The sequence below is a fragment of the Clytia hemisphaerica genome, unplaced genomic scaffold (genome assembly GCF_902728285.1).
Source record: "Clytia hemisphaerica strain Z4C2 unplaced genomic scaffold, Clytia hemisphaerica genome assembly, whole genome shotgun sequence".
Taxonomy (NCBI): Eukaryota; Metazoa; Cnidaria; class Hydrozoa; order Leptothecata; family Clytiidae; genus Clytia; species Clytia hemisphaerica.
Genome location: NW_027103674.1, coordinates 1405282 through 1429731, shown reverse-complemented (window position 1 = coordinate 1429731; position 24450 = coordinate 1405282). Strand labels below are relative to the sequence as shown.

General features: G+C 36.8%; 1 protein-coding gene across 1 annotated transcript; it reads right to left on the bottom strand.

Annotated features, from left to right (window-relative positions):
- Positions 1-1207: 1207 nt before the first annotated feature.
- On the bottom strand, positions 1208-22543 carry LOC136803456 (uncharacterized). The gene is made up of 10 exons (XM_067060183.1): positions 22376-22543; positions 21459-21546; positions 20504-20634; positions 19449-19591; positions 18438-18571; positions 6715-6826; positions 5376-5551; positions 3784-3919; positions 2989-3081; positions 1208-1740 (listed from the first exon to the last, which is right to left on the bottom strand). Exons 1-10 carry the CDS (start codon positions 22486-22488, stop codon positions 1637-1639), a joined length of 1230 nt encoding a protein of 409 aa, XP_066916284.1. The 5' UTR covers positions 22489-22543; the 3' UTR covers positions 1208-1636.
- Positions 22544-24450: the final 1907 nt, after the last annotated feature.

Genomic DNA, 24450 nt, shown 5'->3' with positions numbered 1-24450 from the left:
CGATGGTAAAGAAGTACTTTTAATGCCCTCGATTTTGCAGGTTGTTCCAAATCAATCCGGTCGCTCCGCCGTCCTCAAAAGTGCAAATACTCGCTATTGAAAAGTTAAAAAGGTGTTACATAATGCAACCATGGAGGACTTAACTTCTTAGAATATATCAAATTAACCAAACAAACACGATGAATTAATGGGTAAAATCAAATCTAGAACATACGTTTTTTTTATAAAAATGGTGTAAATCCATTTCATCATCGATTTTCATAACTTTTTGGGGAAAATTATCCTAAAATATTCTTACAGCATTCTTAGGCTAGGATCCTAATTCAGACTAGATTTAACATTTAGTACATACGTCTCAAGCATAAAATGGCATTTTTGTGATGAAACCCCCTTACTGGGGGTTACAATTTTTAATTTAAAATGATCCAAAAATTGCAATGTTAGCTTGAGTAGCAAAATTCCATGATGGTGATATTCTTAGCATTAATTTTTTGGTCATTTTCATCATGAACATTCTTATAAAGTGTATTCTTATTAAAAAAAGCGTGTAATCTTCCCTACGGCTAGGAAAAGCTACCATTTAAAAGTTTGAAAGAAAACTTTTAGCTGATTTCTGTTGCCAATTGTAGTAAATCTTTTTCTCAAATACACTCCTGTCTCACAGCCCCGATGGAGTGAAAATTTTTATCGAAATCCCAATGGGGATAGAAATTCTATTGTTACCAAGTCAAAAAATCCAATGGGGATGGTTTTGGAGTGCAATTGCATTCCCTTGAGTTTCAAATGGAGATAAAAACTATACTCAATTTCCCAATTGGTCAAATTTTCCAGTGTGACGGGGGTCTTATCGGGTCTGTGACACAGGGTCGTTCCAATTACAGAATTGATAAGTGGTTCAGACGTGATCGACAATAAATAGATTTATTCTTGTGTTTCTCTGCACAATGCACCTTTTCGACCGTAGCCGTCAATTGCCGTGCGGACATTTTTTTGTCCGCTTTATCCCACTAAAACCGTCCTAGTCCTTTTTGGGCATCTATAGACAATAGAAGAGTGCGTCAAAATAGGATTGGATCAAGCTTAGGGGGGTAATTAAATAATTAAGTGACACGCGCCTGACCGTGCGACTACGGCCGAAAAGGTGTATTAAGAATGCTCAATACTTGAGTAGAGCTTGTTACATAAAGATTAAGAAACAATATGTATATAGATTTCAATAGATTGTATATTATCTTTTCATTTATCTAGGGTATATAATATTGTATTACATTTACATAAGTACAAATGGGCTGTTCCAAAAAATTTCCATACAGGGAGGGGGTAGACGAACCTTAACCTTTTCAAGTTAAAACAAATTTCTTGGATATCCCCTGGAAAATAGCAAAATTTGCAAAAAAGACACTGGAAAAAATTAATTTCATCTCCTAAACTAATATCAGTCGTTTGCCCACTGGAAGTTTAAGAATAGCTTTTTACCTCCTGGAAACATGAAAAAATACTTCTTTAGACCTCCTGGAAATTCTTCTCAGTTTACCCCCTTGGAAAAGTTCGTCCATCGCCCTCTGTATGGTTATAAAATGGAATGGCCCAATGTTAAACAACCAGCTGTATTTATATGTAATATATTATTTTCTTGTTACTCTTCCTGCGAAGGATAAGCGTAAAATGTAAAATCGTGCGTCCATCCGTTGCCGCCTCCGTCCTCTTGTCGTACAATGCGATATTTCCAACCTCCAGCTTCTACAAGAGTAAATAATCAGCTTAAAGGGACATAAAAGTAGTAAACATTGCAAGAACCACGTGTCATTAAAGAGAACAATTAAAATCACGTGTCCAAAACAAACTTGTAAAACAATTGAACAATAAAAATTAGCCATATTTGTTTTGATTTTTGATTTTGACATGTGACATTTGTTTTGATTTTGTATCCGCTGCATACAGCTTGTTTACAAATTTCGCAAGTACTGTTATGTCCCTTTAAAGGTTTTATTTTTACATATATCTGTTCCCGTTTCATATCAGACACATATTTCATATAAGGACAGTGTCTGGCTATTGTTATATTATGCTGATATAAACAAAAATTGTTATTCTTTCCCTCTTTCTAATCATCTTGCTCCACACCCGTGTCAATCCAATGTGAAAAAACTTGTAAATTAAAATTGACGAGTAAGCAAATGATATCACTCTTATTTAAAAACAAAACCTTTAAAATTTACTCATCTGGGGAAAAAGTCAAACAGGATTTCGTAAAGGGTATGGATATGTAAATGATGCAAATGATGGAAATGGTTCTAGTGACTACCAATTGTGAATCCATTTCTTTTGTTACCATTTCGGTCTCTTTAAGGGTAACTTTTTCTCAAAGATATACCTTAAGGGAAGAAATTTTGCTGGGGAGAAATTTACAGGTCATTCGTAAAAATAAATTCCGGCCAAATTTAATTTTGTTTCAATTTAGTCTCTATTTCTCCTAAAAACCCTTTTTTTTCAGCTGAAATATTGAACAAAAATGGGTCGTTTGCCAAAATAAATTCCGCCAAATTGCACCAAAATTAGCGAATGAGCTCAATCGCCAAAATTTCTTGAGGTAATCTGTCTAAGGCTCAGTTTTCAGAGGTATGATCTGTACTCTTAGGTTCCAAATAAACGGGGGGCTGGAAAATTTTCGAAATTTTAATAAACGGGGGGGGGGACCTAATTGCCGGGGGGTTGAAAATATTACTTCTGAAAACCCAAAAATAAGGTAAATATAGGCTAAAATCAGGCTTTTTGGAGAAAAATAAGGGGACTTCTTTTTGAAAACTGAAAATATTCTTAAAAATTAATAAGCGGGGGGGGGGTGGTCCTAATAAGGTACAGGAGAGTTAGAAAATTTTCAAAAAATTACCAAGCGGGGGGGGAGGCGTTTATTTGGAAGAGTACATACCAGACATTCTACAGCCCCTAGTACTCTCCCGGTGAGGAGTTAATAAAAAGTGAATTTACCGTTGTCAGCATGACCGACTCCGTAAGGTTCAGTACCCGGTAGTTGTTCATCATAAGCATAAAATGTAAAGTTGTGCTCCCATCCAGAGGTTCCTATAATTCAAAGCATGAAGATTAAAATACAAAACTGACGGTATGTGCGGCGAAAAAAATGGCTTTTAGAATCGCACCCTTAAAGTGCATTTTTTCAAATTATAAACTCTTTTAGAGCAAGATTTGCTGAAATCTCCACCCATACAGTGCATTTATCAAAATTCCATCCTTACAGTGAATTTCTGCTATTTTGAAAAACATACCCTTAATCGCCGCACATACACGCACATACCCGTCGGTCAATTTGCCTCACTCCCTCCCCCCGGGGAATATAAGAAAAAATCTCAACATTTATCTTCCAGAATAGATTCTTTGTTTTGAGTTTGGCAACTGCGGAAAGAGGAAAAGGTTTTTTTAATGTCATCATCGGTTATAAATGTTTTTTGAGAAATTATCTGATTATATTTCATCTTGAATTTCTAAATTTGAGAATCTTCATTATTAATCTTTCAGCCGTATCTTGATTGAATAAGAAAGATTGCTGATTTGAAACTTTGTACACTAAAGCCATTTCCAATAAAAAGGAGACTATATTATATTTTTCCTCTTTAATCACGTGATCAAAATTCTACATTCTCATAGCTCCGTTAATCATCTCCGAATTGATCCAAAAGAATCATTTTAGATCTATCATTTTATTTTTACTATCCAATCAAATTAAAGCATTTTTTCCTTTCAACCAATAGGAAAGCATTATTTTACCTGCGTCATCACCATTCTCAACTCTGCTTCGATAATTATCACCAGGCGATCCTGCATCACCGATACTCACAGGAATGGCGCCTGGTGCTTTTGATTGTAATCCATAGAAACTGAACGAATGATCGAAACCTTCCTCCTGCAAAAGAATGTGTAAGAATAAAATAAAGTTTTTGTCTAATACTCACTAGTTCCATTTATACTGAGACGGAAAAATCGTCTGAGAGGAGTAGTTTGTAAATGGTGATCTGTGGAGGAGATACTATTTATTGAAACATGAATGGAAAGTACACTCCTCCATAATGCTCATTTTCTAAATTTCTCATCTTAGACAAATTAATCTGTCTCATTATAAATAGAACCACTGAGACTGTACTGACCTTTATAAACCTTAGATACAGTTTTTCCAACCCGGCCAAGCAAAATCATTACCGAGTTTATGTAGCGGAGGATATCGAGGGCGACGGTAAGTGAAATCGATACAAAACAAAGTCGATAGTTGATGTACGGCTCTATATTGCCTTTGCTCACCTACACAGACGACGGTATTTTGGTGGTTTTACCGTCGTCGAGCAAAGTGGACGGTGATTTTAGAGACATGTCAACTTTGGTTTATACCGTCCCCCTCGATTTATCTCGAATACCTTACTGAATAGCCTTCAGATGTTCTTAACTTTTTCAGTTTCAAGCCTAAAAATGTTCTTAACATGTTCTTATTTTCACCATTTTGTGAGCATTTTTGTCCATTTTCTAAGAAATTGGGTATTTTAGTGTCCCCAAAGCCTTAAAATGTTCTAAACTTGTTCTTAACATTTTGGCCATCGAAGCCTTATGTTCTTATATAGTTTGCTCTTATAAGAAAAAAATGTGTACTATCCAGATTTAAGTAAGAGTTTGAACGAGTTCACATCGACTCCTCCTCCTATTTCATGAAAAAGTCTTGAAGGTTAACCCTATTCATACTAGGCTTTTAGGGGCGGTTCAAAACTAGGGGGGCTTATAGATAGCTATTATATTCTAACAAAGGCTTTAGAAAAAAGTTGCCTGAGTCAAAAATGCTTATTTTATCCTAAATATTCAATAAATTACGGTTTAAACGATATATTTGACATCAGAAATAAATCTGTATTGGAAATGTGTCAACTTTTGTGACACCTTCTTACTGTCAGAAATGTCATCATGCTCAAGGTGTGAAAGTTATAAGGTGTCAAATTTTTTAATTATTTTGAAGCTAAATAAAAGTTAGGAATTTACAGAAAATTTCATGGCAAAAGCTCTATTATTTCAGGAGCTATTGCCGTTAATTTGATTTCCGAACAGAAGCAGCCCCCCCCACCTAGGACGAATAGGGTTAAAATATACTTCAGTCAAACCATTTTGGGTCATTTTCGTAGAACAGGAGGAAATTCTTGAGAATCAAGCAGAGAGGCGTCAAATACAATCTTGGCAAAACCTGGCTGACGGTTGAACCCACAACCTTTTTGCACAGTAGTTAAATGAACTAGTGTTTTCCTGTAATGTTTCCCCGAACGGTGTTGCCGATCGGAAATGTCACGAGAGAATTTTGCGTAATAAGCGCAAACTAAGTATTTTACCTCTAATCGTTCTCCTTGTCGTACCAGAGTGCACCAATACTCAGACTCATACCCAACTGATAGGGGTAGCGTCCCGTTGCTTTCTTCTTCCATTGGGTATACATACCCGTGGAAGTCATGCTCCCAACCACTGCCTCCTGCATCTTCTCCTTTGCTGACACAATACTTCCATCCACCTTTGTTTTGTTTTAAAAGAAAGTAACTGGTATAAATCAGTGTTAATATTTCTTCCGTCTCAGCGAAGTATATAAAGAGGCTTTTTTGTTTAATAATCCCGCATACCTCATCGGCCAAAACTTAGTTGGCCTTAATTTTAGTCGGCCTTAATTATTAGTCGGCCCTAATTTTAGTCACCTCGTCAAAATTTAGTCACTAAGGGCCGGCTAATAACTAAGTTTTGGCCAGTTCTAAATTTTTAGTCGGCCCTAATTTTAGTCGGCCCTAATTTTTGTCACCAAGCCAAAATTTAGTCACTTAGGACCGACTAAGTTTTGACCAATAAGGTAATTTACCAAAATTTTATAGTTATACACGTTGTTTTTTTTTTAAGAAACTAGTTTTACCAAGCAGCCTCAATGTTTCTTAAGAAATCAGCCTTTTGAGCCTTAAATGTTTCTTACATGTTTCTAAACTTTTTGACATAATTAGCCTTGATTGGAAGGTTCTTATAAAAAACCGAATTAAAAAATGTTATTTTCTCATTCTCAGCCTCAGCATGTTTTTTAGATGTTTCTTAGTTTTTAGGCATTCTGAGCCTCATGTTTCTTAAAAGTGTGTTTCTTAAAAAAAAGAAGACGTGTATGTTAATTTGCTGTGTAAAATCCATTTTCCGTCCCAGAAGAAAAAAACTCTGATTTCACAACTGCTTAGACTAGCAATGCCTCTCCTGGTGAGCGCGGGTAAAGTGCTTATAAAAATGAACTCTTTATAACAAATACAAATTGCCGTGGGAAAGTAGTTTGAAAAGCCGATATATTATTAAAAACGTAGACTATGCTATAGTCTAAGACGAATTCGAATAATAAAGAATAACCTCAAACACGCAAATTAGCAGTCGGGCGGAAATTTTGTTTGCGCGGGTGAAAAATATTCGGAGGGGCTCAATGTCTCAAATGTCGTAAACACGGGCTTTATTTTCCACCGCGCAACATATTATGTTTTATGATATACAACTATGTTATATCGTAATACTGTATCATAATATCATATTACACGAACGATAGCATCGTCTATTAAAAACGATGCTACATTTTGTTTGAAAAAAGTTTATCTCTGCAAACGTTGAATCTTGGTAGCCTAAGACTCGAGAAATAAAATCCTTGACAGGTCAGTAACTTACCCGCTGAAAAATCTGCATGCCCAATACAAATAGGGATAGTTCCTAGCTTTTCTTCTTCAAAAATATGAAACACGAAATCATGGTCCCAGCCACTTGTTCCTGCATCTTCACCCTATGATGAAAGTATTGTACATTAAGTAAGTCTAGCAAGTCTGCGAACGCAGTCGGAGGCGACCCGAAGGCTCCTCTTTCGATTGCTATCTACCCGAAAGTAGGGAAGGGCTGCCACTCTTTTTCCCTGAGTTTCTCCACTTACCCTTGATCCGTCTCTTTAGTTGCTGAGCATCAAGCAGAGGCACCAAGTACCATTTTGGGAATCTTTGGTATGACCCGGCTGGGGATTGAACCCACAATCTTGCGCACCGTAGCTGAATGTTCTACCTTCATGCTACGGTCGCTTGTTTAAGCAATTATCTAACAGTATATTGAAATTGATGAAACACTTCTACTTAAGGTCAATTAACTAACTTTGGATCAGAAATATCAATGATATAGAAAACCTAGGTAGTACCAAAGATTTAATATACACTGGATAAACGACTCATAAAACGATGGAAAGCGATCATTGTATTTTCATTGTTTCAGAAAACAATTGATGTTCTAGCTTTGTCCGCAAAGGACAACTGTCATGGTAGCCTGGATATCCAGACTGTAAACTATTTCACAGTCTAGTTTTTGATATTTTATGTTCCGGTTTACAGCCTGGTCTCCGTAGAGCGTTTTGCATTCTCCAAATGGGAATGCAGTCCGCTTGCTTGCGCTCATTTCGTTAAAGCAGTAATGGCCAATCTACACGGCAAGGAACAATTTTAAAGCAAAAATAGGATAGTCCTCCAGTTGCTAGTGAAGATAGGGCTTTCTGTTACATGAAAACATGAAAAAGAAGAAAACAGAGGCAAGTTCATTTTCCAAGAAAACATGGTTGGTCATGATAATGCATGCAAACTTTTTTATGGACTTTGGTGAAATTTTTGGATGTTTTAAATAGTTTTAGATCTTGTAAGACTGCTTTGTATTAATTTCTGTTTTGTTGCCCTGGGTTTGCACTTTCTTTCTTTAGGGAGACCAAGCTCTATAATTTTAGAACTTTGTATGTTGAGGTAAATTTTATTTTTTCTAAAAAATTTGAGCTTGGATATCCAGGCTACTACCATTGCGGCTCGAAGATGTCTGATTTTTAAAAATGTTTATCAGTTATATTTTAAAAAAGTTCTCTAGCTCTTTCATTTTGCAGAAAAAAAAGTTTGAAAGTAAGGCTAGAATACCAAGCTGGATACATTTGTGAAATCTGGTGTGAGAAAATCATCATTCAGACAAAATGCTTACAGTGACACAAAATTTTTAATTGGAAATATCTTTCCAAGACTGTCCCCAGAAGAGCTGAAATTAACATACATAAGACTTGAATGTCTTGGCTCCACTGTGGTATGAAAATCCTTTGGAGGCACGTGGTGGCAAGGTGGTTTTTTTGAGGTTGAAGTTTGAAAATTTCCGGTGTCAACATTCAATTTCTTATACACAACACTTCTTTTGCATCTTTCTCACAGCTTGAAACGTCATAACGACTTATAATTAGCATAAGTGGAAGAATCTGACTCTCTTTTAGGAATTGGATGAGTGACTTTCAATAAGAAATGCAATAAAAATGCTTCGAAAAATCATTTAATGAGGGAAGGAGAGCGAACAATAATATCATTACTGCGGATATAGCTAGTACACGAGAAATCGGCAAAAATCTGTTACTTGTACAGGGTGTCCCTAATTAAAGTATCGAGTTTGAACATGCGATTGAGTAGAAAAGTTTGTGTGTGTTATCGCTAAAATATAAGAACGTTCTCCATCACACAGGCTTATTACAAAAGGTAGTTACAACCACAGATATCTGTAAAGCCCGAAGGGCTAGATAGGCAACTTTAAGCTTTCTCCAGCAAAAAAAAGTGAAGCAAAAATTTGACTTTTTAAATTTCGTGCCGATGGATAGGATCTAGCATTTTAATTGTTTTCGGAGCGCGAGATCAAAAAAAGTAGGTGGCAAACGCCATTTCACATCTCTCAAACCGGTGAAATTACATATTTTAGTCACGTGACTTTGGTAGGAAATCCTTCCAAACCTAGGCTTCACTTTTCGATAAAAGCCGCAAATCTAGCCCTTCGGGCTTTACAGATCTGTGGTTACAACGTATAAATTAATCGTAACGACAAAGAAAAAAGAGGGAGAGCTTAAAATATAATTTTGTGAACACGCACATAAAACTTTCTACTCATAGTTGTGTTTCGACTCGATACTTTAATTAGGGACACCCTGTATATCCAGTGTATAATAAATCCTTGGTAGTACTAGACACGGTAAACACGGTAAGCACGGTAAACCTCTGAAGGCGCTTGAAAATTATACATCTGAGGAAAATAGTCCTCCCGTAGACTAGAGTCTACTTCTAGCTGAACTTTGCTTTTTGATAGTTTTTTATGACGCTGAGTCCAATGAAGTAGACTAGGAGCACTTATCCAAATAACAAAAAAGCTACTCGAAGTTGAAAATATAATCAAGTGTGAGAAAAAAACATCACTAATAGATTTTGAATCACTTATTTTCAAATAAAAACATTGCTTTGTTCTTTCTTTACCTGGCAAAAACAACGAAAATCTGGCGGACTGTTTTACAGTCCGCCTAGGCAAAAGCATATTACCATATACTACCGGGCCACTTAATCGCGCCATCCAGTCTATAAAAAAGCTTTAAGTGGACCCCGGGCTACTCCTCCCGCTGAAAATTCTACAACAAGAATCTTGTTGTGCGCCGGAAAGTCAAAAACTGATACGGCGTCCTATTCGTAAACATAATCAAGCAACTTTTTTGTCGTTCCTAGTCCTTTTAGACGAACGCGGTCCTTACGATTTCGATTTACGATTTCGACTATTAAAAATTGGAAAATTTACCATTGTAATTTTATCTTTGACAAATATTAAAAATATTAGGCCTTTTGAATAGGAATAGTTTCATTTTTTCCGAAATAAAACAAAAGACAGTAGAAATTCTTTATTTGATAGATATATTTTCAAATATTTAGTTTACAAAATTTGGTGGTGCGCCTTCGAGATGTTCACGAGAGGGCGGGAGGGTGTGAATTTGGTGGTGCACCTTCAAGATGTTCACGAGAGGGCGGGAGGGTATGGATTTGGTAGTACGCCATCGGGATGTTCACGAGAGGGCAGAAGGGTGTGAGTATGGTGGTACGCCATCGAGATGTTCACGAGAGGGCACGAGGGTGTGAATTTGGTGCTGCGCCATCGAGATGTTCACGAGAGGGCGGGAGGATGTGAATTTGATACGTGCACCTTCGAGATGTTCACGAGAGGGTGGGAGGGAGTGAATTTGGTGGTGCGCCTTCGAGATGTTCACGAGAGGGCGAGAGGATGTGAATTTGATATGTGCGCCTTCAAGATGTTCACGAGAGGGCGGGAGGGAGTGAATTTGGTGGTGCGCCTTCGAGATGTTCACGAGAGGGCAGGAGGGTGTGAATTTGATGGTGCGCCATCGAGATGTTCACGAGAGGGCAGGAGGGTGTGAATTTGGTGGTGCAATTTGATACGTGCGCCATCGAGATGTTAACGAGAGGGCGGAAGGGTGTGAATTTGATACGTGCGCCATCGAAATGTTCACGAGAGGGCACGAGAGGATACTTTTGATGTGAATTTTACTTCACATCATGCAACGACGTTTGGTCACGTGTTCACATTCTCCACCAAAAACATCATCTTCATCAACATGAACAAGCATTGCCAAGTCTTGGTGTACCTTTCGTGTACGTCCATCAAGAGTATTGATATTCACGTAAGAAGTTACATGTGGTTGTTCCAAATCATGGATGGTTAATTTTGAGAACATATCAGCCAGTTGGTCAGCGTCTTTTGATGGTTCATTATAACCAAATCCATCATCGTAATCTAAACATTCGAACATTGAAATATCATTAAAAACACTCTTTCGTTTCGGTTCTTTGGCAACTTTTTGTCGGTATTGGTTTCGTGAGCGTCGTACACGACGTTGTTTGACAGGTGTCACTTTCTTGTAGATCTGTTTGATGATTAAGTTGTAATTCTCAATGACATCATCAGATGCAAAACCGGTTTTACCTGAAAATAGAGAACAGATTTAGAATTTGAAACTATAAATTCTTTGGTGAAACCGAACAGAATTATACATTCTAAACTTTAAACCCTAAAGGGTTTTGTTCCTACACGTTTTTTTAGAACAAACTATATAAGAACATAAGGAAGTTCTTAACCTTTTGAGCTCTAAACCTGAAAATGTTCTTAACTTGTTCTTAATATTTTGACCACGTATGTAGTCTCAGAAAGAAAACATTTATTGTTGTCGTATGATATGATCTTTGAAAATTTGAAATTTAAAAAATATTTTTTGAAAAATACTAGTTTGAGTAAAGAAAACGATTTAGTTTAATTTCATACTCAAAGTTTCATGCCATCCAGGATGGCAATCCAAGTGAAAAATTTTTTTTGAAATATTCAAATTCATAAACCATTTGGTATTTACCTGCTTGTTGCCGGACAGGTGATCCTCGGTCATAAGACCGACGTTTTTTCTTTGAGCTTGGAGCTCCTCCATTAGAATCACCAGCAGCAGATTCATCAATACTTCTACCACGGAGCTTCACTGGTGAGGATCGATGCAGTTCTTCCTCAACCGATAAATCCATACATGCGCGTTTTCTACGCGGTAATTCGTCACTTATAACTGGAGTAACATGTTCAGCTTCATTTACTGATGCTTCTAAATTAATGCTACTCATTTTTACGATAATTTTTTTGAACAATTTTCTTCACTTTTATTACAATAAAATTACAACTTTTTTATCGAACAGAGAACTTCCTTCTTTGAAGAAATTCTAAAAACTTTTGATTTGATATTAAGTGACGTCAAATATTTCATATCTAATTTTCCTTTTCTTTTTGCTCTGACGTCAATATTGATATTTGGTTCGGCTGTTCTCAACTTCAGTTGAGCTAGAATCTGACAATGTATGTATGTATGTGTGTGTGTATGTATGTCTGTCCGAAATCTTTGGGGCAGGCTGGAGACTTCAAAAATGATCGAGTTTGGCTGAAATTTGGCACACTTGTTCCTTGGGTGAATATCTGGGGGTGTTTTTTCCATTTTTTCAAAATTTTGATTTTTAAGGGCGTGGTCACGAGTTTTCGCCAAAACGAGGCTAAAACTTTGGGGCAGGCTGGAGGCTTCAAAAATGATCAGGTTTGGTTGAAATTTGGCACACTTGTTCCTTGGGTGAATATCTGGGGGTGTTTTTTCTCATTTTTTGAAAATTTTCATTTTTAAGGGCGTGGTCACGAGCTTTTGCCAAAACGAGGCTAAAACTTTGGAGCAGGCTGGAGACTTCAAAAATGATCAGATTTGGCCGAAATTTTGCACACTTGATACTTGGGTGAATCCCTGGTGGCAGTTTTTTCATTTTTTCAAAATTTCCATTTTCAAGGGGGTGGTCACAAGTTTTCGCCAAAACGAGGCTAAAACTTTTAGGCAGGCTGGAGACTTCAAGGGCTAGTCCCTGTGGGTGGTTTTCATTATTTTATAATTTCCATTTTAAGGGGGTGGTCATGAGTTTTTAGTTGAAATTGGTTACAATTTTACAATTGGGCCTACGAATGATTTAAAAACACTGAAGTTGAGCCCAGTGCGGTTAGCACGTTCGACATTTATGACTGTTCGGTAAAATTCATTTGAATTAATTCAATTCCACAGACTTGTGGATTGGTTAGTTGCATTAGGCACTTTTTGTCCTAATATCACAACTATCAGCTATAAAATTTCGATTGAAATCTCAATGGGGATAAAAATTCTATTGTTCTAAGATTAAAAAATCCAGTGGGGATGGTTTTGGAGTGCAATTTCTAAACAATGAATTTTGGATGGTGATGAAATCAAAGTGATTTCTCAGTGGAGCTGAAATTTTAGGATATTTTTCCCACCGGGGACGAAATTTTTGCCAAATTTTCTAGTAGGGCTGGGCACAGATATCTAAGCCCGAAGGGCTGGATAGGCAACTTTAAGCTTTCTCCAGCAAAAAAAAGTGAAACAGAAATTTGACTCTTTAAATTTCGTGCCGATGGATAGGATCTAGCATTTTAATTGTTTTCGGAGCGCGAGATAAAAAAACGTAGGCGGCAAACGCTATTTCACATCTCTCAAACCGGTAAAATTGCATATTTTAGTCACGTGACTCTGGTAGGAAATCCTTCCAAAGATGAGCATCACTTTTCGATAAAAGCCGCAAATCTAGCCCTTCGGGCTTTACAGATATCTGTGGGGCTGGGGCCTGTGTCTGTGACCATGGATTTATTATAGAGACTCTGGATAAACATCAAATGAAACGGTGGAGAGCAAAGTATTGTCTTTCATTTGTTTCAGAAAACAATCGATGTACAGGCTTTGCCGCAAAGGACAACTGTCATGGTGGCTCGAAGGACTCTGATTTTGAAAAATGATTAATACTCTTATTTCTAAAAAGTTCTTACTTTTTCTATGTGTACTTTTGTTGGCCAAAAGTTTGAAAATAAATGCTAGAATACCTAGCGAATACATTTATGAAGTCTGGTGTGAGAAAAACATCATCAGACGAGTAAATACAAAATGCCTATAATGACACAAAATTTTGAATTGGGAATATCTTTCCAATATTTCTCCGAGAAGAGCTGAGATTGACATTTATTAGACTTGAGTCCCATAGCTCCCCTGCGGTATGAAAATCTTTTGGTGGCACATGGTGGCACGGTGGATTTTTTGAGGTTGAAGTTTAGAAATTTCTGGTGTCAATATTCAATTTCTTATACAGGGTGTCCCTAATAAAAGTATCGAGTTTGAACATGCGATTGAGTAGTCTGGACCCATACAAATTTTTACCCCATTTCACAAAGCTCACATGAGATAAAAATTTTTATTTTAAGAAGTAGACCAAATTTTTAGTCTACATTTTTTTAAAGAAGTAGACCAAATTTTTAGTCTACAGAGCAGAGTATTCAAATATTTTAATGAAGATCTTTTTGTTAATCTTCAGTGTTTGCGTGTTTATTTTAATAGGTAAGTATCCATCTTTGGTAGGATAGGATAAGTATTTTGGTAAGTAAGCATTGTACCCATCTTTGGTAGGATAGGATAGGTATTTAAAAGAGGATAAATCTTTTAAATACGTAAATGTTGGTATCAAGGAAAAGAATTTTGAGGTCTTCTGTCGAAAGTCTTTCACTCAAGCAAAGTTTTCGGCCCTTATTTCGATAACTTCTCGTGAAAGTTGGGCCAGACTACCTGGTGTGGTAGAATCCTCTCTTATCCTTATTTTTAGTCAGAGTCTTATAGCATGCTAATAGTCTGTAAGGGGAATTTAAAAGTGTAATCTTACCCGTCATGTCGAAATCTTCAATCTCGCTTGTTCTGTCTTTATTTTCCATGTTTAAATTAATTTTGTTGGTTTATAAATATAACTTGAAGTGTTTGTCTCTGAGGTTGGATTTGGAAAGGAACTGCTCGCTTAGGTGCTTCCATGTGTTGCCTCGGAGAGCCTGGTTTTTATCCGCTTTTCATAATCAGTGATTTGATTGGTTAAATTTTAAATGTGCGATATGATTGGCTGAAATAATGGTTAGGGGAGATGGTTTCTATTGTGTATGAGGCTGCAAGGCTTGTGATTGGTTTGTATATCGTGACTGAGTATTCATTGGCTGGGTTATTTTTTAAAAAATTTTTTCGAAAAATATCTTTTGTGTCCGTGGTTTTGATGTTCCGTAGTTACCTCCCAGGTCGTTTTCGTTGGCTTTTGTGTGACGGAAAAGAGTAGGATAGAGTGTATTCTTTAGGGAAAAATGTTTATGGGGGGGGGGCGGAAAATCTATTCTAAAGGGTGAAAATTATCCGAAAATTTCTTAAAATATCTTCCACCCCCACGGCTCCCTCTGAAAAGGCCTGATAGGTTCAAGTTCTCTCTTTGGTCTGCAGACCATGTTTGAGGAGCATCAAGTGTTATAGATATGTTTAGTATATTGAAAATTTTCTTTTAGTATTATTGAAATATCTACAAAATATGTATATATACATGTCTATGTTTCTAAAATTTAAATTTGTGAGTGGAATGTCATTTCTCATGATAGCGTGTACGGATTAGAATGTTTTTCATATTTCTATGTCTTTTGTATACGATGTAGGGTTTGGTTGGGAAGACGCCTTTAAGTTCTGCATCATTTTGAATTAAGTGCCAGTGTCTATTTAGTATTAATTTCAAAGGAGAAAGATGCTCATAGAATTCTGTAATGAAAGGTAATGAATCCTTCCTTTGTCTGAAGTTATTGTTATGTTTTATCCTTTTCTTTCTCCCATAGAGACAATCATCCTGGGTTATGTTATTTAGTTTCTTGAAGTTTCGATTAATCAGTGGGAGGGGGTAACCTCTCCTTAACAGGGTGACCCCGAGTTCGTTTAATTCGTTTTTTAGGATTTTGTCGTCGGTAGTGAGTAGTCGATATCTTAGTGCTTGTGTGTAGATGACATTTTCTTTGGTGTGGTTTGGGTGGTACGAGGAGTAGTGTAGAAGTGACTTTGTATCAGTTGGTTTTGTGTAAACTTTGCTCTTGAAACTTTTTTCAAGGTCATCGATATATATAGTTGTATCCAGGAAGTTGATTTCTTTGGGTGAGTATTCCATTGTAAATTTTATTGTTGGGTGGAGGGAATTTATGTAAATTTCGAAGTCCTTTAATGTTTGAATGCTTCCACTCCAAAGGATAAAGATGTCATCCAGAAATCTTATGTATTCAAGAATGTAGTCTAGAAAGGGGTCTGTAAGTATCTTTTCTTCTTCTAATTTTCCAAGAAAAAGGGTGGCATATGGTGGTGACATTTTTGTCCCCATCGCGGTTCCAAAGCGTTGCCGATAAAGTACCTCATCAAACGTGAAGAAGTTGTTTTCTAGGACGAATTTGAAAAGTGTTTCTAGAATTCTATTGTTTGGTGTGTAAGGGGGCAGTGACGCTTTATATAGTTTTGTGTAGTAGAGGCAAGCCTCGATCCCTTCTTCATGCGGTATATTCGTGTATAGTGACTTCACGTCAATAGTTATCAAAAAGGTTGTTTTTATTGCCAATTGTTTTTTTGAAATGATTCTTTTCAAAAAATCTTTTGTATCTTTAATGTAAGAGTTAAGTTTTGGAGTTAGTGGTTGTATACATTTTGTCAGAAACTCAGATACGTTCTCTGTTAGCGAGTTTACTGAGGATACAACAGGCCTTCCCGGAATTGCTGTTTTATGTATTTTTGGTAGAATGTAAAATAAGTTGATTCGTGGTTCTTCTGGTGGTCGAAGATATTTGAAAGTATCATCATTTATATGGTAGTGATGAAATAAAGTCTCCAGGAAGGCTGTTAAATTAGTTTGAATGTCTTTTAGGGGGTTATTTGTAATCACTTCATAAGACGTTCTGTCATTTAAATGGTCAAAAACTTTTTCTTTATAGTCTTTTTTGTTAAGGATGACAATGGAACCCCCTTTGTCTGCTTTTTTAATAATTATTGATTTGTTTTTGCTTAGGCGATCGAGGGCCTTGGCTTCGTGGTATGTTAAGTTTTTTGTTAATTGTTTTGAAGAGAGCTTTTTAATAAATCTTTTCTATCGAGTTCAGAAAAAATCGCCAGTAGACGGGGCCCCATCTAGCGATTGAGTAGAAAGTTTTAAGTGTGTATTCACAAAATTGTATTTTAAGCTATCCCTCTTTTTTCTTTGTCATTACGTAACAATAAACACATACTCTGCCTGTTTACAAATGCAACGAAATTACGATCATGAGAAAAACGCAACAATTAAAACATGTTTGTAAAGAATCGTATGTAAAACTATGAAAATAATAAAAATGGAATGTATGGAACAATAAAAAAGTAAAACGAGGGAATTTGAATTTTTATTAATTTTGATTTTAAAGGCGTACATTTATGCAACAGGGGAATAGTAAAAGGGCTATTGATTAATTTATACGTTGTAACTACCTTTTGTAATGAGCCTATGTGATGGAGAACGTTCTTATATTTTAGCGATAACACACACAAACTTTTTTACTCAATCGCATGTTCAAACTCGATACTTTTATTAGGGACACCCTGTACATAGCATGTTTTTGCATCTTTCTCGCATTTTAAAACGTCAGAACGACGTATAATTAGTAGTTAACTAGATGAGTTTGAGTCTCGGAGGAGAACTTAAAGGCTCATTTGGGAATTGGATAAGTGTATTTTGATGAGAAATGCAATCAAAATACAATGAAGAATCATGTTAATGGTGGAAGGAGGGTGAACAATAATGTCATTACTGCGGACAAGGCTTGTACATGAGAAATTAGCAAAAATCAGCGAGTTGTTTTTCCACTGTCTATAATAATTCCTTGCTGTGACACAGGGGTGTGTTATCCAACCCGAAAAATCAAACTACAATTGTATATAATTCCTTTATTAAACGCGACAAGTTCTTGGTTAAAGGGATCATAAATGACCAAGGAGTGTCAGTTCTTGTGGTAAAATACATACTTCAGCGCATATTGAAGCACCTTATCGGCCGTTTTTACTCTTTCCATCAGGGTCTCTCATAGGGGGTACACAAAAACCATAAAACAGCTCTTTTTCTCGAGAATAAACTTTCACGAATCGTTGGATAAAAATGAGAATTTTCGAATAAAAATTGCCTTAAAAGTGAAAAATATTCCTTAAATCCGCTAAAAAAGGATAATAATATGCCGAAAATTTGATCTTTATTACGATTTCGAGGTTTTATAGATTTCACAATTGTTTGAGAATTTTTCGCGAGCATAAACTTTCGCGAATTGCCCTGTTAAGAATTTTCAAAGACATTTACTTTCGCGAAAAAGGTTAAAATTCGCAAAAATCGCGAATTACGATTTCGAGGTTTTATAGATTTCACAATTGTTTGAGAATTTTTCGCGAGCATAAACTTTCGCGAATTGCCCTGTTAAGAATTTTCAAAGACATTTACTTTCGCGAAAAAGGTTAAAATTCGCAAAAATCGCGAACGTTTCTGCTCGCGAAAGTTTGTACGCCTAAAGTACCTTCCGAGTTTCATACACATATATATTATATAAAACTCTTGCCTGTACCAGACGACCACGGCTTTTTACTCGACACCGTGATAAAGAGTGATAGAAAAATCGCGTGTTGGGATAGAGATAGGCTAATAAAACCCTAGATAAAGCTACGCTGTATTTCAAAAGCAACGGCAGATAAAGCAAAGTAATGCGTCATCTTTGCTGAAAGTAGGTCATCACAGTCACAGTAGGTCACAGTAGAAACCTTGGTTTTCACTGTTGAAGTTTTTTGACACTGCAATGACTTCAAGATTCACGGATCATCATAGATTTATAAAGCCCGAAGGGCTAGATGTCGGGCTTTAACCTATTGCAGGGAAAAAAAGTGAATATCGGAAAAATATTATTGCTATTGTTTTCGAAAACACGCGAAGCTTCTGATTGGTTAAGCGCTGAAATTCTATTGTAATGTCACGTGACCACGGCACACTTTTCAGCAAAAGTACTATCCCTTCGGGCTTTATAAATCTATGCTAGAAATCTAAATTATTTTGCATCAAATATGGTGTAGGAGAAGCTCCATCTAGTGTTCTAAGATATCTGTGGTTTCATACCTGCGAAACTCTGCTTCTATGCTCTTCTCCTTCGCCGGCGTATCCAACAGCCACTGGAATCGTTCCTTCCATCCATTCGTTCAAAGCTAAGAAACTGAATGAATGCTTCCATGAGTCGTGTTGGCAAGTCACACCTAGAAATATTAAAGATATTAGTTCTATTTATACTGAGACGATTAATTTGTCTGATACGAGCAATTTAGAAAATGAGCATTATGGAGGAGTGTACTTTCCATTCATGTTTCAATAAATAGGATTTCCTCCACAGATCACATTTTACAAACTACTCATCTCAGACGATTTTTCCGTCTCAGTATAAGTGGAACTAATCATTACGTAATGTTTTATACCGAAGCAGCAGGAAACAACCCGGTTTTTGACAAACTATTTTCTACCTTAAATTTGATAAAAAATCCCGGGTTGTTCCCGTAGAAAACATTACATCGATATTTGACAATGAAGAAGTTGTTCAGTTTGTTTTTTAGGAGGAACACACGGAAAGGCTAGTGAAATTGTGGACTAAGAATTTATATAACAAATCAGAATGTGGAAATGGGCCAAAGAAGGGGTGAATGTCCTTATGTTGTTGTCTCATGACAGCTCAAATAAATGTCAAACTTTTCTATGATGGAAATTTCTCGCCTCTAATGGTATTTTTGTCTTGATCTCTGTCCAATATATAATTTATGATGTTCGGGATAGAATGCCAATATACATCCCTGTCTCACAGCCCCGGTGAAACTTTTTCCCACAGTGGGGATGAAATTTTCTATCGAAGACCCAATGGTGGTAAAAAATTATACATTGTTCCTAAGTCGAAAAATCCAGTGGCCATGGTTTTGGAGTGCAATTTTTTACATTGAATTTTGAATGGGGAAGAAATCAAAGTCAATTCCCCAATGGGGATGAAATTGTAAGGTATTCTTCCCTCCGGGGACGAGATTTTGGCCGAATTTTCCAATGGGGCTGGGGTCCCAGTGGGTTTGTGACACGGGGTGTCAATATATATACCTTGGCGAGCTTTGTAGGTCCAATCACTATCATTATATCCAATACTGATAGGAACTAGTGATTGAGGATTGTGCGATGGTGCGTAAAAGACGAAATCATGCTCCCAGCCTTTGTCACCAGCAAAATCTGTATTCTCTGAAATCCTTAAAGAGAAATAGGATAATTCTTCGCAGGAATCTAAGCGACCGTAGTGCAGTGGTAGAGCATCCGGCTACGTTACGCAAGGTTGTGGGTTGAACCCTCAGCCGGGTCATACCAAAGATTTCCAAAATAGTATTTAATGCCTCTCTGATTGGTGCTCGGCAATTTAAGAGAAAAATCAAGGGAGCAATCCAGGGAAAAAGAGTGGCGACTTTCCCTATCTTCGGGTAGATAGCTATCGAAAGAGGAGCCTTCGGGTCGCCTCCGACTGCGGTCGCAGACTTACTCGCTTACTAGGAATCTAATTGTTTTAAATCCTTCTGCACTGCGCAATTGTAGAAGAAAATAAGCCTGTTCTGTGCTTATTATTGGCTTTTGGATGCTTACTGCTAGCACCCACCAGTAACGTAAATAAAGCCTGGGATGCAAGGGGATGTGGTTGCGTAGGTGGAATAGCCTTTTTTAAGTTGTTAAAAATATTAGGCGACAATGAATTTCTATAGATATCAGGCCAGGTACAGCCACGGTAACCCTTCCAGCTGGCACACAACGTTTTTTCGACGTTTATATAACGTTCACAACTTCCATATAACGTTAGATGAACGTCGAAACAACGTTGTGTGCCAGCTGGCCTAGCTGGTGATTGAACCAACTACCTTGAGCTAACATGCCCTCCCGCCAAAAAAATTCCTTCCTACACATACCTAACTCCTTGGCTCATTTTTCCTGCGTGATATCGTCCCAGCCTGGCTGGTGTACCAGTCTATAAAGCTCCTTTCTGGTTACTTTATTTAATCAATTAGTTGTCTGTAAAATGAAGATAATTTCTTTTTCTAAATTTTTGCCCTTGAACCTCACTGATTTCTTTTCTTTCTTTTTAAGCCTTTCGGAGAGCAACCGATTGTATGCATTACCTGTATTTCCAGCCACCATCTTCATTGTCCGCGTGGCCGCAAGCGAACGGGATTGTACCAGGGGTTGGTTCCAGGTAAGCGTAAAAGACAAATTCATGATTCCAACCGTTTCCGCTGCCATCTTCACAACACTTAGAATAAAACAAGATCAAATACACATTTTTTTAAAGAACATCCAAAATTTATGAAGGTTTTGGATGTTCTTAACTTTTTTTGTGTTTCAAAAAGTGTTCTTAATATGCTCTTGTTTTCACTTTATTACATTTTTCCATATTATACTTTCACCGTATTTTTCTACAATTGAGTTTTTTAAAGTCCTTAAAATGTTCTTAACTTGTTCTTAACATTTTGGCATTGGAATCCTTATGTTATTATATAGGTTGTTCTTATAAAGAAAAGTTCCTATAAAAGTTTAAAAGGATCTACAATAGTTTTAAGGTTTAACGCCTTAAATGGAATTGCGTTTCAATCCTGGTAAACTCGAGTCAAGTCCTCATTAATCACAATTTGGGGAATATTCGAAACGAGGCTGATAATAAACTATCGGCCTGAGTTTGTTTTTGGAAAGTCGTTGAAACTATGCTAAAGGTGAACGCAGTAAGCGTCATAGGCTGCATCATAGGCTTAATACTTCAACATTCATCTAGCATCCATACGAGGTCCATACAACTATCTAATACCTTATTGGCCAAAACTTAGTCGGCCCTAAGTGACTAAAATTAGGACCGACCAAAAATTTGGGCCAAACTAAAAGTTTATAATTAAGCTTTCCTTAACCAACTTTTTTGAATACCACATCATTACGTCCGCTATGATTCATTATTTCGTCCGCTATTATTCATTATATATGAGTCGGCCCTTAGTGACTAAATTTTGGCGAGGTGACTAAAATTAGGACCGATTAAAATAAAGGCCGACTAAGTGTTGGCTGATAAAGTAACTAATGATTTTATACCTGTTGGATATTATGTCTCCAACCATCAGAATGCGGTTCATCAGTGGATCCAATGGCTATCGGTTCCATTCCGGGTAGCTGGCGATCACTGGATGAAGAAAAATGAAATGACTAAAAAAATAGCTGTATCTGCATGGAGTAAGACTTTACAAAAACCATGAAGGTATCATAGGCGGTATTAGACCATATCGAACGAGGGAAGAGATTTGTAATAGTGTTGTAATTGTAATTTCATTGTCTTTTAACGAGCGTTGTACTCTTTCGCATGTTTCCGACTTACTTACTCTATTGTCTTAAATTCGCCAGTGGAAAGAAAAATCTTAAGTCTTAATTGCAGATCCCTATAGATATACTCCCTATACAGGAAGTCCTCTATTTATAAGAAACTTTTTTTGCTAGATGATAAGCAGAAGCCTGTGTATTTGCTATCGTAGCAACAATTACTAATCTTAATAACTTGCTAATTGGGCCCAATCTAATAGCTTGCAGTAATTTTTTTTTCCATAATGGGGATGACATTTCATATTAATCCCAAATGGGGTTATAAATTATATTGTTTTGAGCTAAAAAAATCCAGTTGAGTGCAATTTCTTCCATTGAATTTAAAATGGGGATAAAAACAAAATTAATTTGCTAGTGGGGGTAACTTTATAGGGTATTTTCCCCACCGGAACGAAATTTTGACCAAATTTTCCAGTAGGGTTGGTTTTCCTCTGGGTTTGTGACACAGGGATGTGTGTGGGTATTATTTGGAACAATTTTTCAGGCCCGAATTTCTTTACAATAGTGTTTACCTGAACCTCGTTCCCTGCGTTCTATCAGCTTTTTGATTCTTACTGATAGCGCTAGATAATTCTCTGGCGTCCATCAGTAACGTAAATAAAACCTGGGATACACGGGGACGAGGTTGTGTTTACCTTGCATAGAATGTGCATGTGTGATCACAGCTCAAACAATCCGAAGAATGCGTTCCTTGACCAACACGAATGGCCCAATTGTCCAAATGACCGACACAAATTGGAATAAACATTTTGATTGTTTGTTTTATTGTTTTTACAGACTTGGAAAAATGGAAATGGAAAATGGAAAATCAAAAGAAGGTTTTATATTTACATAAGTGTTACCATTTCATATCAGACACATATTTCATACCAGAACAGTGTCTTGCTATTGTTATATTATGCTGATATGAGCAAAATATGTTTTTCTTTTCTTCTTTCTGATCAATCTTGCTCCACATCCGTGTCAATCCCATGTGAAAAACCTTGTGAATTAAAATTGATGAGTAAGCAAACAATACCAATCTTATTTAAAAACAAAATTTTTAAATCTATCGCTCAAATGGCAAGGGTTACTTATCAATATGTAAAATAAAGAGTAAATAAACTAGGTCACATTGTGGATGTAAACCACACTGAAACGACCGCCTTCCATCGCGCATCACGCTCACGAAAGAGCGCGCGCACATTATTAACGCCTGCATGTCATCTCCAGTACATTTTAGATTATTCATTGAAAACAGATTACAATATAGTCATTTTTCATGTCTCGATTAGTCAATTCCAAATAAAAGACATTCAAGGGAAAAAAAGAGAAACACCTGGGTAATCTAGTTAAAAAAACCGAAAGTAAAGAGTGGACAAAGTAATGAGCCAAGGCATCAAAACGAGATTAGCGTACCACTATGAAAGAAACCGCCTCCGGCGGTCGATAAGTGACTGCATTCCAAGTTTACCAAAAGGCTTCTCTATCAATAGCTGCCTATCCGGCGAAGGTAGGAAGTGTGCAATTCTTCTAGATTGTTTCACTTACCCTTGATCCTGCTCTTTTTTAGTGACCACAAACAGTTTAGACTAGCAAACTAGTCTGTTAATTAATCATGTCAGAGGGCGGGAACATAAAGGCGGTGGGTGTTTGCTAAAATAGTAGCTGCGTAGGAGAACGAGCAAATGTTGGTGCGAGGCTGCTTTCAGCCCTTGCCGCTGACAAAATTTCTTCCTACGCTTATCTTACTCCTACGCTCACTTTTCCCGCGTGATATCGTCCCAGCCCATCTGGCGTACCAGTCTACAAACAGGTTAACTTAGAACACTCTACGCTCACTATCTAACATTACAGTGGAGTCTCCGTAACTCGAACCTCTATATCTCGAATTTCTTTATAACTCGTAGCTCACATCTCAAAGTGATGCAATTGGCTCTGGGTACGAGATTAGAAAACGCCCCTCGAAATAAACGCCCTTCATAAGGTCATGCAGTATTACTACTCTGCATACGGATGTTATGAACTCTAGATAACGTATCACGTCGAATAAATGCCGAAACTCGAATAAACACCTCTCGAATAAACGCTCCTTTTTGTAAACCAAAACATTGGGGCGTTTAATCGAACGTTTTTTTTACTGTTGGCGTCCTCGTTTTAAAGTTCATTTAGCGTCCATGAAGTCCATGTAACGTTTGCATCATCTAACTCAAAACATACTCTCTTATATTATGTTTCAAACATCTGAAGCTCCACAAAAATTTTAACTGAACATAATTCCATGAAATTTAACCCTCTTTTCACGCTATGTATTGCTTCATATGAAACTAAACACCTCATAAGAACTTATCAATCGTCACGACATATTCATCATCAATCGTCAGTTTTCTCATTTTGTCATTCGTCAGCTAAATATTTTTTGAATGTAAATCACTTGTAAGCTAGTCAAGTGTCTGAGAGAGTATTACACATCAAAACCTTTGAATGTTACAAAAATGCAAAATTTAAATAAGAATAGAATTGCGAAATGTAAAAGAAAGCCCCTCCCTGAAAAAATGAGAGTTTACCATTTCAAGGTACCTTGCATTCATAATATAGACAGCAAATGTTCGAAAATGACCCTAAGTCTAAGACAAGTCACTATCTAAGAAATAAGCCCAAAGCCGAAAAAAATTCGCAAACGAGCTTTTTGCCGAAAAGAGTTTACACCGGGTAGAGTTTGCCAGTCTTT

Bases quoted from the DNA above. Each gene is read 5' to 3' on its own strand.
- LOC136803456 (XM_067060183.1), bottom strand. From the start codon at position 22,488: ATGTTTATTCCAATTTGTGTCGGTCATTTGGACAATTGGGCCATTCGT. The intron at 18,572-19,448 runs GTATATATATTG...TAATATTTCTAG, and splicing joins GACCTACAAAGCTCGCCAAG to GTGTGACTTGCCAACACGAC. The intron at 3,920-5,375 runs GTAAAATACTTA...ATTCTTTTGCAG, and splicing joins GACAAGGAGAACGATTAGAG to GAGGAAGGTTTCGATCATTC.